The sequence below is a fragment of the Melanerpes formicivorus genome, unplaced genomic scaffold (assembly GCF_026170545.1).
Source record: "Melanerpes formicivorus ecotype bairdi unplaced genomic scaffold, bMelFor1.0.p_v2 SCAF_24, whole genome shotgun sequence".
Taxonomy (NCBI): Eukaryota; Metazoa; Chordata; class Aves; order Piciformes; family Picidae; genus Melanerpes; species Melanerpes formicivorus.
The window spans coordinates 11,274,738-11,291,264 of record NW_027142376.1 but is presented as its reverse complement, the minus strand read 5'-3'; the positions used below and the strand labels follow the sequence as shown (position 1 = coordinate 11,291,264).

Genomic DNA, 16,527 nt, shown 5'->3' with positions numbered 1-16,527 from the left:
AAACGCAAGTCACTTCCCAACTCATCTCTTGAAACTAAATGTCATCTGATTATGACAATCACAAGAGAAACATAGTGGAGAAATTTCCCACATGGGCACCATCTGCAGGAAAGATCCATGTCCTTTAACTGAGAAAGTAGCAAATATCAGACCCATCAAAATCCAATTTCATTACATATCTTGGAACAAAAGCAAGTAATCATACTATCTTATCAAGACTCCTATTTTGATGTCCCATATTGTTCATGTTGATAACCCACTATATGCCTGACTAATTTAAAAATTAAGAGAAAAAATATTTCAGCTTCTATCTTTCATCCTTTACCATGTAGCCTTTTTGTCTCAAGCACGTGCTGTAGTAACATTCTGCTTTATTTCTGGCTCAAACGATGTGTCCTCTCTGTGACACCTGGGAATGTGACCATGGAGCATATGATGATGAAGCTGTGCTTAAGGATTCCTTGCTATTCACACTCCTTCCATTGGGTGCTGCTATTATATTAAACAGATTACTACTGGGACTCAATGGATGCATACAGGAAGGCACAGCAAAGGTTAAAGGTGTACGTCAGTGTTGCTTTGCCCATTGTTCTACGCAGCCTGAGTCTGTTGTACTTCACAAGGTTGGTGGTGTGCTTCATTAGTGTTAGGGAAAATTGTCAGTGACTACTTTTGGAAAAGAAATCCATAAAATGGATTCTTGCAACTTGTACTGAAGTTTGATAATTGTTCATGATCCTGATCTGACTGAAACGTGTATGCACACTGCAACATTCCACTACTGTACACAGTAGCCATGCAGATGGCTCACTTTTAGTTGGTGTATTTAGTGTATCTTCTGCAAAAAGAACCAGGTAATGAATAAGGAGGAATTCAATGAAAATAAAACCTAAAAACTGAGAATAGCTTAATAGAAGCTAAAAAGAGGAAGAAAAAAAATTAAATAGACCAACAAAAGAAACAACCAAACAAAACCCCCCAAACAGACAACAGCCAAACAAACAAAAACCTTAGGATGAAATTTTTGCAAGGATTTCCTGCTCCTTGAATACAGCTCTTCAGACACTCTGCGTGAGAAATCTTTGCAGCACTAAACACTAAGAATCAAGCAACTGATCCCTAAAGTTTGCAGAGCTGGTGGCCATAGAGTTGGCAGATGAAGATTACAACATGAAGTCCTGCTTGTTTTACAACCTGTAATACAGTTGCTGGTCTCGTTCTATTCCTAGTTTGTTAGGAAAGCATCAGCATTTATTTACATGGCCTCTGCTGTAACTGGGAAAAAAAATCACAATTGATGCATGCATTCGAAGTAAAACATGCAGTAAACCAAGATGATTTTTATATGCACTTAAATTTACTTCTGCCATGCATAAATGCTTGACTAATACAAACTTGAGTAAGAAAGAAGATGCTATGGATCATAAAGGATAGGTTTCAGCCAAGGAAGTCTTACAGCCTCTTATCAGGGCCAGCACTACAAGCCAGTCCCAACATAAGTTCCAACATTTCTTTATTCCAAACTTCTCAGTGAATTTTAAATTCCATAATGATGGCTACTTGCCTGGCAGACCAGGTGGGGTTTTCAGGTATTTGCCATTGAAATGTTGAATTACTACTTCACATTTTTCCGTAGACTCCATTCTGGAAAAGAGAAGCAAGTGAGATGGTGTTAGAGGCAATACGTATTACTAGACTGGTGTGAAAGTGCTCAGTCAGCAAACCCAAAAAGCAACAGGGAAAAAAAAAAAGGGACAAGCACAGATGCTGAGAGAAATCCTCAAAGCTGTTCTTGCTGCATTCTGCAGTGAAACTGCTTTGAGCTCATTAAGGTACAGCATGGCTTGTGAGGAGGACCTGCCACCCTCAAAGCCTGCAATTGCAGTCCCAGCTGTGCGTGAGCTGCAGCACTGTCAATGAGCAGTCCCCTTTTGGCTCCAGAGGATCATCCTGAACAAGAACATTCTTTATGCTCTGACACACTGCTTGGAAAGGCAAAGGACACGTTTCTAGATTCCTGGTGCACCCAGCATAACTTCATATGGCATGAAAAAAAAAAACTGAACAGGATTTGGAGGAAAAAACCCAGAGGAATAAGCCACAATTATTAAGGGTTAAAACTTGGGGGAAAAAAAATAATAACCTGCAAAGACAGACTGTGTGGTAAAACCAAAGACAATGCAGATGTGTCTATTACAAGATAAAGCCAAATTTTGGGTGAAGACAGTAATACTAGTAGGTGGTAGCTGTTCATCTCATATGACCTCAAGGTAACTTTCAACATTGGGACATTAATGCATTAACAGTTGAGCTCTGCATATATTACTGAAGGAACCATAAAGAATACAAAGCGACCATTCAAATCCCAAGCCACGGTTATACCATATCTTGGAATTCACCATTCTTTCAGGTCTTGTAAATTGATTGCATGCTAGTCCAGAGAAAAGTTGATTTTGCTACAGAGTGAGTACAGACATTTTGAAGAGGGGAAATAAGAGAAAAGGAAAGCTGATAAGCAAGCAAAAAGAAAAATCATATTGCTTTGTTGTTCTTAGAAAAAAATGTGTTTAAAATCCATGTTCAATGCTCCTTGAATATACCAGTGCTTACTTTCATAGAATTATAGAAGAGCTTTGATGGGAAAAGATCTTGAAGATCATGGAGCCCGACCATCGTCTAACTCTACCAACTCTGGTGCTAAATCATGTCCTTCAGATTCACATCTGTGTTTTTTAAACACCTCCCTGGATGGTGATACAACCACCTCCTGGGGGAGCCTATTCTAGTGTCTGAGAACCCTTTCAGCAAAAGATGTTTCTTTTAATATCTAATCTAAACCTTTACTGGTGTAATATGAGGCCATTTCCTCTCATCCTATCACTCGTTACCAGGGAGAAGAGACCAAAATGCACCTCACTTCAACCTCCTGACAGATAGTTGTGGAGGGTGAAAAAGTCTCTCCCCAGTCTCCTCTTTTCCAGACTGATCAAGCCCAGTTCCCTCAGCCACTCCTCATAAGACTTTGAGCACAAGCCCTGTGAGGAGAGGCTAAGGGAGCTGGGATTGTTTAGCCTGGAGAAGAGGAGCCTCAGGGGAGACCTTATTGCCCTCTACAACTACATGAAAGGAGGTTGTAGCTAGGTGGGGATTGGTCTCTTCTCCCAGGCAACCACCAACAGAACAAGAGGACACAGTCTCATGCTGTGCCAGGGGAAGTTTAGGCTCGAGGTGAGGAGAAAGTTCTTCATGGAAAGAGTTATTTGCCATTGGAATGTGCTGTCCAGGGAGGTGGTGAAGTCACCATCCCTGGAGGTGTTCAAAAACGTATTGGACGTGGCACTTGAAGCCATGGTTTAGTTAGTCATGAGGTGATAGGTGATAGGTTGGACTTGATGATCTATGAGGTTTTTTCCAACCTTATTGATTCTATGATTCTAGTTCTCCAGGTACTCTTCACAAAACAACTTCAATTTATCTACCTAATGTAATGTGGTTTCAGGAAAGAGTGGCTTATATAGAGCAGCAGTTTGCCTCTCAGGGTACAACTCTGCCAGAGTTCAAAGGACCAACCCACCACTGCTGAAAGAAAAAAATAAAACAAATGTAAAATATCCTGATTGCCTGAGTCTCTGAGCAAGGCAAAGTCTTTTGTCAGTTTGTTTCAGGTGGACTCATTAAAAATTGTCCCTTCCAAGCTGCATCAGTGACCGTCATGTAGGCTGGGCCATTTCTACAAGCAGACAGATAACAACACACGTTGCTCACTTTGGTTTAATTCAGATTTCACTAAGCAGATGTCTGCACTGAGCCTTTGGAGACTCATGTCTCTGAAAGAATAAATGCAATGAAAGTCTGGGTTTTGTAGCTGCAGGCGTTTGGTGTCAAACCATGTTATGTTGCATCACGCAGCAGTGACAATTTCATTTTAATACATGGGGTACATTTTAACAAGCCAAAGCGGTCCCTGCAAAGAATGCAATATGTAAGCTGCCAAGTGAAAGAGACTCAGTGCACTTCATGCATTTTATGTGGGAAGAGAATAAAAGTGAAATCCACAGTGTTCTAGGATAAAAAGGACATCATTCAAATAGCAGTCTGAGAAAGAACGTGCACATTTTCTTCTCTAGTTTCACAATTAACGGCTCTCAAAAGCTAGCTATCTGTAATCTGGCACACACTTCACTTGAAACTGACACTGGCATTATCGACTCAGTTTGAAAAGGCAGCACAATAGACAAATATATGTTTCCTTCAGATGTGCTGCTGAGTAACAACTGCATCTGCCCCTCCTCTCCCCTGCTGGAGACCCCGCATTCATTCTGCAATGTGTGCCTGTGGGGCAGTCCTTCCTCTCAGTCATGCTGAGGCTGGCCAGGCAGCCACTGACTAATCAGGATGGCATCTATCCCAGGGCCACCTAAGTATGAATTATGATTTTCACTTGTCCACAATGCATGTTTTCCAGAAATAACCCTTTCAAATTCTCTCTGCCTGATTGGGAAGAATGAGGGGTATAGAGCAACCAGATACATTATTAAAATTGTCTGATACTTTTCATTTCAGGAATCCAGTTCTAGATTAGTGGAAACTCTGATCATCACTGATTATCGCCCTGAAACGTCAAGCACTTAGGTGTCATTGACCATGGCAGGTGCCCAGCCATGAGCTGAACCTATCTGCACACTCGATTCAGACATTCCTCTTTCTCTTCTTACTTGTTTTAGCCATAAAGATTTTCCATACCAGGGAAGAGACCAAGTAAAAATACACTTTTGTTAGGTCTACACTAATAAATTCTATCTTTCCCCCCTCCCAAAAAAAAAAAAAACCAAGCTGGGGCACTTTTCTGTTCTAGAATGTATGAGGAAACTTGAGGGAGATGGACAAACTATACTTAAATTCTTTTACTTTTTTTTAGCATTGGAGATTTTTCATAATTGATAGAACAAAAATGTGGCAAATTGTAATTCAGAGGAAAGATAAAGGTCTTAGATGCTTCAAAACCTTCCACTGAAAGATGCAGACATTCAACAGCCCCACTAGACAGGGGAAGATGAGCTTTACATGCTGATACAAACTTGTGATCATTCACAAAGTACTGCATTCAAATTCTCTTCACCAGGATATTTTTATTGCTGATTCTAAGAGGATCTTGGATAACAGTTCATGTTTAAATAGAATTTGGAGATAGCTATCATATATATCTGAATATTATTTTGAATAAGCAAACACCCTTAAGAAATAAAAAGAACCCTAAATCTGAGCCAGAGGCTGGCTTCTTTCTTTTTGTTTAGGAGGAGACTTGATAGGGTGCTTGGTTGCATGGCTTAGTTGATTAGGTGGTGTTGGATGATAGGTTGGACGCGATGATCTTGAAGGTCTCTTCCAACCTGGTCTGGTCTGGTCTGGTCTATTCTATTCTACTCTGGAAAAAACATTCCCTTTGTCATTTACAGCTTAGGAAGAGATATTAATTTTGACAAGTTCTGCTCATCATTCATGAATTGTATCTTTTCTCAGTAAGCCTTGCCTGTAAATTCTTCATGTTCAGTACTGCTTGCATGCATAACAGGAAGTTGTTTACTATCTCAGGCGCATCTATAAATCCACAGAAATCACTCTAATGAGGACAGGATTGGTATTTCATCTCTGGGCATATGATCCATACTATATTTTGCAGCATGGCCCATTAGATGCCAAGGTGACTTTTGAGCTGCCTGAGTATCTCTGCACAGTGCTACACTGCCATCCATAGAGGAACCTCTGTTTCGGGAGAAATCCAGTATAACTAAATGACTCTGATGCCATGCTGGAAAACCCTGAAATCCTGCATATTCTTTTCCTTTGAAAAAAAGAACACACAAATTAAAGGCTCCTCTCTCTCACTTAGCTTCAATGGAAACTGCAGCACCTCCTTTTTTACCAGAATCCATGCAAAACTTCTACAAATAGAATAATGATTTGGTGAGGACTTGAAATCATGTTTCCCTTTTTCTGTTGCTCCCCTTCAGTTGCTGAGTTGAACACTAAACTTAAGACATGTAAAACACAAGGAGGAGATTAGTTTAATGAAAAATATGCAGGCAGAGGAAAGCATCCCTCTGGAAGTTCTTCCAAAAGAACAAGGTAGGGAAAAGTCATGGATGAAGCCCGAAGTCCCAACAACAAGAGGTGAATGCCTCCCTGCGGACCCTCTGGATTTGTCACAAAGGGATGGAACCATCCCCTTGATATTTCCTTTTGTTCTGGGGACAACTAATTGAGAAGCTTTTGACTTTGGTCATTTGCTGGGAACAGCATCATAACATTCTTTTATGCCAGTTTGTGTTAGACAAATTTTCTCATGTCACTGGAAAAGAATAGTATGGACACCGAGTTATTTCTGCCTAGACCTAGGCTGATTTATGCTACTGTCTTCACAGTCTCAGGCTGAGTATTACAGTGGTGCCCATCAGCAGTGCAATACTCGACTCTCTGACTGTCAGTATTTTCCTCATAAATTTCTGTTTTCAGAGGTTTATGACTGCGTTGTAAAATGTCGCTTGCAAGGGTGAATCTCGCAAGGTCGTTTTAAGTTACACGACGGCAAACAACATTAAAAAGTTAGTGGTTTCTAACTCTTCATTTACACATTATCATTTAAAAGTACCTATAAAACACTGAGGGAGCTGAGGGAGGCGCACAAATGTGTGGTGTGATTAGTATTACTATCTCTGTAGGGAGGACACTTAAATATTACTTGAATAGTATTTTACTGTGGGGTTATAAAAAGCAATTTTTATTTCATTTATTCAGTGGTACCGGTCAGCCCCTCCCTAAGATATACCACAATGCCTCCTCGCCTGCTTTTCCATGTCCCAAGGAGTTCTCCCATTAAACTCACACTACATTGGGCTGACTATGAAAATTCCTCAGGTGAATTATCTGATGGCTCCTGCCTTTCCTTGTTCCTCTTTCTTCACCTTTAAGGGCTTTCAATGGAAATGTATCGCCACAGGCCCTGGAATACCACACAAAGTCTTTGGGGCATGTTTGGGATTTCCAGTGTCTTCTGAGATATCCAATTATAAAAGAATTTCCTGAGTGAGATGCAGGATGAAACTTCCAGTTGAAAGTAGGAATGATCCTAATATATAAAAGGGCACTGTTGTCCCAGATGATGGATTTGTTCAAGCAAAATTTATAGTACTTTCTCAAGTGCCTTCAATTAAACCCTTGAATAAGGAAGAGTAATGGATTTCTCCTCTTCACAGATGCATCCTTAAACTGTCTAGATTTCCACACCCCCTGGTGCTGCTGACACTTCTCTGCCTCCAAAGTAGCACCATCACTGATCCTCAGAAATCTCCCTCCAAATATTCCCCCTTTCATTTGGCAAGAAGCATTGCTGCTTGGATCCAGTATGATTGCATCATTTATCTTCTCCCACTTTACCATATGGAACCCACCCTTTGTGTACCTGTAGAAAGCCAGGTCTTTCAGCACACAGAGTTACCTCTTTGTAAGTGACAACACATCCTCAGGAAAAAGGTAAATATTTCCCTCCATGTTCTGAATACCTTCTCCTACCCTGGGCCTTCAGCCTCACTCAAGGGCCTTATAACTTACTGCTGCTTCTGATCTGGTTTTTACTCACACCATCACCAACACTGCTAATGTCCTGTTTGCAAAACTCAAATCATAAGAGATCAGCTTTAAAACTGTGTCTTCAAATCCAGTTTCTGTGACTTTTTCCTTGGCTTTTTTAAGGATGAAGAACTATGCCTTTGTTGCACTTCTAAAATGAAGGATCAGATGCTGAAGTCATTAGATGATTCCCAGAAACAGTGATTTAAGAGAAACACCTACGAATTTTAACTCTTATGATGAAAGTCACCCTCCTGTATGAGGGCAACGTTGTGTTGTTCTCTCTTTCAATGTGCAATCTTAAAAGAGACTGAACTCAAAAGATTCTCACCCATATCACCTCCTTTTTAAAAATTCCTTACTTCTAGTAACTATTTCTTGCCTCCTCCTCCTCCTAATTTCTCTCTCTGCTATACGGTAGGCTTGTTCAGCCCCAGCTTCTGCTTGCCGGTGCCAGCAGAAACCCCACACTGCCAAACAACAGCAACACGAGACCTGCAGAATGCCAGATCCAATGGAGAGCTCAGAGCCAGGTAGCATGGGACTGAAGTACAAAGCATGGTCCAGGGGAGAGGCAAAGGTGAATGCCCAGTTCATGTCAATCCCCTTTTAACCGGATGGACTTCTGTGGACACATGACTGGAGTTTAAGGATTCGCTTCTCTGGCCCCTTACTCATTCTCCTTAATTCTCCTCCTAAAACCCTCCCATGGGGCACAATGAGACACTGTGGGGTTCAAGACACAGTGAAATGCCCTGGAAGTTTTTGGTAAAATCTGCTCAGTTGCTTTCGAGGGATGTAAAAGAAAGGAAACACTTTCACAGTTTAAAGAAGAGAGCTACATCTGTAGGTGCATACTTTAAAAGAAGCTGAATTCTAATGTGGGTAGACATTAGACAGTTTTGATGTAAGAATATTTGAAGTTACCCAGGTTATAAATTATTAAGTATCTACCCACACTACTATAAAACTGCTAGTCATACTCAGGAGAACAATCTGACAATAGCTCTCTGTCATAAGTCTTTACTTCCAATTTCTTTTTGAATACACTAATTTGGAGACTGATTATTCACAGAACCAAAAAGTGATTTTTAAGCACTAATAGTGCCTAATTAGTAATTTTGAAACATCAGATATCAAAATTGCTGGGTGCTGCATCATTGTAGTGTATGCAAAGTTAACTTACTCTCCTGTGCTTCTGTGGCTTTCCCTAAGAGCTATGCTAAGTAGCACGGCACATTCTACAAGCAGGCAAGATACACTGTGATAAAAGGCCCCAAGTCAAAAGGTGTAATAGCCAGGATGACCACATGGGTTGCTGATCTGAATTCTGAAGTATTTTCTAGACTGAATTACAGCTGCCATCTGTGCTGTATTTATGTCCAGGCAGCATGTGATCACACTTTAGGTGCACTAGAATGAAATCTTCATGACCGCATGTAAAGCTAAGCAAATTAATCTGTCTGAATTCCATGCAGGAGAAAAGATACCAAGTATCACTTTATTACAAAAAGAATCATAGAATCAATAAGGTTGGAAAAGACCTCAAAGATCATCAAGTCCAGCCTGTCACCCAACACCTCAGACTACTAAACCATGGCACCAAGTGCCACATCCAATTCCCCCTTGAAAACCTCCAGGGACAGTGACTCCACCACCTCTGTGGGCAGCACATTCCAATGGCCAACAACTCTCTCTGGCAAGAACTTTCTCCTCACCTTGAGCCTAAACTTCCCCTGGCACAGCTGGAGACTCTGTCCTCTTGTTCTGTTGGTGATTGCCTGGGAGAAGAGACCAACCCCCACCTGGCTACAACCTCCCTTCAGGGAGCTGTAGAGAGCAAGAAGGTCTCCCCTGAGCCTCCTCCTCTCCAGGCTAAACAACCCCAGCTCACTCAGCCTCTCCTCATAAGGCTTGTGCTCCAAACCCCTCCCCAGCTTTGTTGCCTCTCACCAGCCTCACTGCCCTTCTCTGGACACATTCAAGTGTCTCAATGTCCTTCTTAAATTGAGGGGCCCAGAACTGGACACAGTACTCAAGATATGGCCTAACCAGTGCTGAGTACAGGGCAGAATGACTTCCCTGCTCCTGTTGGCCACACTATTCCTGATGCAGGCCAGGATGCCATTGGCCTTCTTGGCCACCTGGGCACACTGCTGACTCATGTTCAGGTGGCTGTCAATCAGAAGACAGCCAAGTGGTCTTGTAATTAGATCTTGTGTTGGTAATTCTCCAAGGAATCTGAACCTGGCCTTATTCAAGTCAATGGGAGATCTGTTGTATACTGTGATAGAGCAAAGGTTTTACCCCTCTGTTGTTTGCATGGCAAATTACACAACCTTCATGTTAGATTGCTAAAGGTTTCTGGAAACATGTTACATAATTAAGTACATTTCCACAAACTAGCTGATTTTCTAAAATGCAAGATTATCTGTGAGATAAACTAATCAGTATTTAGTGAGCTAGAAAACTCATGTTGTTATTTACAAGAATGTGTAAAGAACAGTGTGTCATCTTTCAGTATAAATGTTTTGCCTTCTTCCATTATCAATTCAGACAATATTATCCTAACATCCTTTGTGCATGATGATCTTTCACATCAAGGACAAAGGTAACACTACAATGTCACTTACCTTGAAAGCTGCCTTTGTATCATACAGGACAGGCTGGGGTCAGAGTGGCTGGAGAGCGGCCAGGCAGAAAGGGACCTGGGAGTACTGACTGATAGCCGGCTGAACATGAGGCAGCAGTGTGCCCAGGTGGCCAAGAAGGCCAACGGCCTGTATCAGGAATAGTGTGGCCAGCAGGAGCAGGGAAGTCATTCTGTCCCTGTACGCAGCCAGGGGAGATTTAGGCTGGATGTTAGGAAGAAATTCTTCATAGAGAGAGTGGCCATTGGAATGTGCTGCCTGGGGAGGTGGTGGAGTTGCTATCACTGAAGGTGTTTATGAGGAGACTTGATGGGGTGCTTGGTGCCGTGGTTTCATTGATTAGATGGTGTTGGATGATGGGTTGGACATGATGATCTCAAAGGTCTCATCCAACCTGGTTTATTCTACTCTATTGCATTTCACTCAGTGGTATTTATGACACTAACCCAAGTGCCATGATATCCCAAGAGATGGTGTATTTAAAGGAAATTCATAAGCTAAGTCATTTTGCCTTCTCTACACAGCACAATGCCCGAAATATTCTGTAGAAAATTATTCTGGACTTTTAAAACAATTTTCTTTTGCAGTAGAAGACTGATTTATAGCACATCTGCAAACTTATCTTCTTACTTACTTTTCCAATACTTTTCTATATATAGCTCTCTATTCCTTGTGGTTTTTTTTCAAAAGAAAACTATTTGATTTAAGAATGCTTCAAGCTGAAGAGAATCTATGTAAATATTTAGAATAAACCTTTATTTAGAATAAACCAAACCAGGTTGGAAGAGACCTTCAAGATCATCGTGTCCAACCCATCAACCAATCCAACCCATCTAAACAACTAACCCATGGCACCAAGCACCCCATCAAGTCTCCTCCTGAACACCTCCAATGACGGCGACTCCACCACCTCCTTGGGCAGCCCATTCCAATGGGCAATCACTCTCTCTGTGTAGAACTTCTTCCTAACATCCATCCTGAACCTCCCCTGGCGCAGCCTGAGACTGTGTCCTCTTGTTCTGGTACTGGGTGCCTGGGAGAAGAGACCATCATCCGCCTGTCTACAACCTCCCTTCAGGTAGTTGTAGAGAGTGATAAGGTCACCCCTGAGCCTCCTCTTCTCCAGGCTGAGCAACCCCAGCTCCCTCAGTCTTTCCTCATAGGGCTTGTGTTCCAAACCCCTCACCAACTTTGTTGTTCTTCTCTGGACTCGTTCCAGCAAGTCAACATATTCCTGAAAGTAAACATGGGAACTTGTCTAACTGCAGTGACAATAAAGTACATAGTAAAAGTAAGTTGCCCATTCTGTCTAAATATCTGATTACACCAACAGGAATTGTTGTATCCAAATATTTCCTCTTATCATAGATTCATGGAATTGTATGGGTTGGAAAACACCTCTGAGATCATCAAGTCCAACCATCAAGACCTCTGATCCAGCCCAGAAAGGACTTTGGAGATCATCAAGTCCAGCCATTTCACCCACTCCTCCAAGTCTGTCACTACACCAGGTCCCCGAGCACCATATCCAAGATCCACAAGGCTTCTAAACACACCCAGCTCCCTCAGCAGCCTGTTCCAGTGCCTGACAACCCTTTCCATGTAATTTTTTTTCCTAATGTCCAATCTAAACCTCCCCTGGCACAGTCTGAGGCCATTCCCTCTTGTTCTATCATTAGTTACTTGTGAGAAGAGACCAGAGGCCAGTGCCTACCTCTCTACAACCTCCTTTCAGGTAGTTGTAGAGAGCAGTAAGGTGATCCCTCAGCCTCCTTTTTAGTAGACTAAACAGCTCCAGTTCCCTCAGCCACTCCTCACAGGACTTGTTCCCCAGGCCCTTCACCAGCTTACTAGCTCGTCTCTCTACCCACTCCTTGATGTCTTTCCTGTACCACAGTGCCCCAAACTGAACACAGTACTCAAGGTGCAGCCTCACCAACACTGAGTACAGAGAGACAATCACCTCCCTGGTCCTGCTGGCCACGCTGTTTCTAATAACGGCCAGGTTGCTGTTGCCCTTGGCTGGCTGGGCACGCTGCTTCTCACAAGTCTGAGCTCCCTGTGGCTTTCAAGGAAGCCACATTTCTTCATGTTTTCTCTTCCAACTGCTAAATTTACTTTCTTCTATTGCAAAAACTTTGCTAAACATTTAAACAGCTTCCTAACCAAGGAAGGACACCAACTGTGTGCTTTTAACTGTAGGATATTTATTATTATCATCCAAGCTTGACTTTGACTGGATAGCTCACTATTCCTAGCTATTTTTATTTGCATATATACACACACACACTCTAAACTATTTTTTTACAGCAATAAAACTAACATTCTTCTGCATTGGTATTCTTCAGCTTGGTGGAAAGAATGGACACACAATCTGATAAAGTTGCTGCTCTGCATTTTCCATAGCTGTGAGGCTTGAGAGTTACGGAACTGACAGCACTTGCAAGGGACCAAAGCCAAAAACTGTGCACAAATCATAAAAGAGTAAAGTTTTCACCTGGCAAAGCCAACTCCTCTGCTGACTCCATTAGCATCTCTTAATATTCTGGTGGAAATGACATGTCCAAAAGGTTTCAGCATATTCTCCAGTTCCTGCTCATCCATGGAAACAGGTAAATTTGAGATGTATAGATTTGTGGGATCTTGCTCTTGTTGCTACGACAAAATAAGAGAAATATCCTCAGTTAGGCTTAGCACAATAGAATAGCTTATGGCTCATACGAGAGCTACTCAAAATAGGATCAAGCCAAGAATTTATAGCTGCATCAGAAGCAAAGCTGGGCAATCTGTTCATGACAACAACACACTTGCCAAATTTCTGCAAACTCTCATGCGGGTGCTCGGTTCTGTGCGTGGCTGCTCTCGCTGAACTCGGTGATACTACTCACTTATAGAAAATTACTCTCATGCACGAGCGCTCTTGGGGTTGTGTTCTCAGATAGCAAACAGATTGTGAAGGAAACACGATTTCCACAAAATGTGCTTACTGTTAACATGAAATAAAATAAATAAATAAATATAATAACAGGTTTTGAGCTGATGTGTTTTCCAGCCTGCAGACTTCCCATTCAACCTGATCATCGTGAGCAAGGTTGGTTTAAAAGCACAGAAAACTTTCCATAGTATCATCTTGTCCTGATTTTTGGTGCTTTTGTTGTTTGGGTTTTTTTTCCCACCATGTGACAGTTTTAGGCTAAGCATTAAAAAAGCTAGCTGCAAATTTTCGAGCAGGAGAGTGAAGAAGTACACAAACAAATTCACAGTTTCTTAAATCATAGAATCAATAAGGTTGGAAAAGACCTCAGAGACCATCAAGTCCAATCTTGGGTGTAAAAAGGGAAATGAGATTATTCTAAACTAATTTCATTGGTCAGGTGTGTGGGATGTATTTTTCTAATGCTCTCACATGCCAGTTTCATTCCATCTTTCTCTGCTGGCATGTCGGCTTTGCTGGAAAGAGACCCTTATCGGCTAACTTTGAGATAAGCATTACTGACTTTTAACAACACTTTTGAACTAGCTGAAATCTCTCTAATATTCTCTTGTTGCTCTCTTCTTCCAATTAAATAGAGGAAAAAGGCAAGGGAGAGGTTAGGGGGCAAGTGAGGCAGTGTCCTTCTCAACAAGGGGGATTTCCGTGCTGTTTTCTCTTTGTAAATACCTGTATAATATTGTAAATACTGTGTATTTGTACATATTCATTGCATTCCATTGTAGAGTGTAGAATAGAATAGAACAGAACAGAACAGAATAGAATAGAATAGAATAGAATAGAACAGAACAGAACAGAACAGAACAGAACAGAACAAACCAAACCAGAATAAACCAGGTTGGAAAAGACCTTTGAGATCATCAAGTCCAACCTATCATCCAACACCATCTAATCAACTCAACCATGGCACCAAGCGCCCCATCCAGTCTCTTCCTAAACACCTCTAGTGATGGTGACTCCACCACCTCCCTGGGCAGCTCATTCCAATGGCCAATCATTCTGTCTAGGAAGAACTTCTTCCTAACATCCAGCCTAAACCTCTCCTGGTTCAGCTTCAGACTGTGTCCTCCATCAGAGCAAAAAGTAATCTCCTAACACTCTGGTGTGACACCACTGCAAAGCAGCCTCTGTGTGTAAGAAGAGATGGCTGACATAGACTCCACCCTGACCCAAGAAAACAATGTAGTGGCACAACTGTGTTACTGGATGTCCATCAGCACCCAAACATCCCTTGTGCCCCCAAGCATTACAGCAAAGCTGTCCCCCACCTTCCTCATTGATTTGTTTGCAGGGCAAAGTATTTCTTCACGTGAAGAACTGTAGTCCTCCTCAGGTTTTAAGGAATTAGATGAGGAGGTTGCATGTGCTTTAGTTGTTGCTTGTATAATACAGCTTTCCATTTGCTTCCATGACTGAGTTAGCTGAGCTTTTGTTAATGCAGGTGGGTTAAACCATCACACAGCATCAGAAATGTCTTGGATGACAATGTCCAATAAGACCTGTCTGGGTATGAGTATAGTTCTGCAGTTCAGTCTAAGGTCCCTGTAAGATAGGTCACATATTTACTCTCAGGCTGAATTAAAATATCTTATTAAATAAAGACCAGTATGAATAATTGAGAAAACAAAGTTGAAGAAGGCTTTATCAATTTATTTTGGATTTTTAGGGTAAATTTTCCATTTTGGCAACCATTCTAGCTTCTATTCTTGCATGCTGGACTACTGCAAAGAAACATGGAAGAGGCATAGATGCTTTATGTATAGTGAGTGTACTGAAGCAGTAAATAAAAGTGTTGTTTACATGTGACCAGGTCTTGATTACATGAAATCAGTTTAGTTAAGATCTTGCAAATTTTTATGGCTCTGGTTCCACTTTCATTGATACAAGCTTTACATTATATTTGACTGGGATCAGGCATGGCTATATAATTTTAGCTAACAATAAGCAAAGAATATACAATTTTGGGTAAAGATGCCATCTTTATGCTAGGCACTAATTTAGACAGTACCTTAACTGATTGATTCCTCTGAGGCAGATTTTCAAATTCATTTCCAATACACATTTTTATGGGCAGAATTAATTTGTACTTGTTCCAACTGAAATTTATGACAACAGTATTATTAAGTCTAGTATAGCTAAACACCAGAATCAAGGGAAATTTTAGCCTTATTGAATGAGAATAAAAGTTGCAAATGGATACCTGAAAAGGTCCAAAATCAGGAGGCATGGAATACTGATTTACTGCATAAATTGGATTGTGACTTAAGAGATGTGAACACTTGCCTTTGGTCATACTGTTAAAAGCCCACTGAATCCTAGCTTTGCATCTCCAGAGCCATTACCCCATGAAACAACACATTTCCATGCAGGTTGAATTCCCCACTGTTTTACAAAACCGAAATAAAAGAACAAAGTAGAATAGAATAGAATAGAATAGAATAGAATAGAATAGAATAGAATAGAATAGAATAGAATAGAATAGACCAGGTTGGAAGAGACCTTCAAGATCATCACGTCCAACCTATCACCCAACACCACCTAATCAACTAACCCATGGCACCAAGCACCCTGTCAAGTCTCCTCCTGAACACCTCCAGTGACGGCGACTCCACCACCTCCCCGGGCAGCCCATTCCAATGGGCAATCACTCTCTCTGTGTAAAACTTCCTCCTGACCTCCAGCCTGAACTTCCCCTGGCGCAGCCTGAGACTGTGTCCTCTTGTTCTGGTGCTGGCTGCCTGGGAGAAGAGACCAACCTCTGCCTGTTTACAACCCCCCTTCAGGTAGTTGTAGAGAGCAAGAAGGTCACCCCTGAGTCTCCTCTCCAGGCTAAGCAGCCCCAGCTCCCTCAGTCTCTCCTCATAGGGCTTGTGTTCCAAGCCCCTCACTAACTTTGTTGCCCTTCTCTGGACTCGTTCCAGCAAGTCAACCTCCTTCCTAAACTGAGGGGCCCAGAACTGGACACAGTACTCGAGGTGTGGCCTAACCAGTGCAGTGTACAGGGGCAGAATGACCTCCCTGCTCCTGCTGGCCACACTGTTCTTAATGCAGGCCAGGATGCCATTGGCCCTCCTGGCCACCTGGGCACACTGCAGGCTCATGTTCAGCCTACCATCGACCATCACCCCCAGGTCCCTCTCTGCCTGGCTGCTTTCCAGCCACTCTGACCCCAGCCTGTAGCACTGCATGGGGTTGTTGTGGCCAATGTGCAGAACCCGGCACTTGGATGTGTTAAATCTCATGCCCTTGGACTCTGCC

The 16,527-nt window shown here is 42.0% G+C and overlaps 1 protein-coding gene across 13 annotated transcripts in view; it reads right to left on the bottom strand.

Moving 5' to 3' along the window:
- The window catches only part of RBMS3 (RNA binding motif single stranded interacting protein 3), a 929,122-nt gene that overhangs the window by 165,107 nt on the left and 747,488 nt on the right, over positions 1-16,527 (bottom strand). For all 13 annotated transcript variants that reach the window (XM_068152893.1, XM_068152894.1, XM_068152892.1 and 10 more), the window contains 2 exons: positions 12,775-12,932; positions 1,565-1,644 (listed from right to left, as the gene is read on the bottom strand). In XM_068152893.1, the coding sequence (XP_068008994.1) occupies positions 1,565-1,644; positions 12,775-12,932 (238 nt within the window). The remainder of the gene's footprint in view (positions 1-1,564; positions 1,645-12,774; positions 12,933-16,527) is intronic.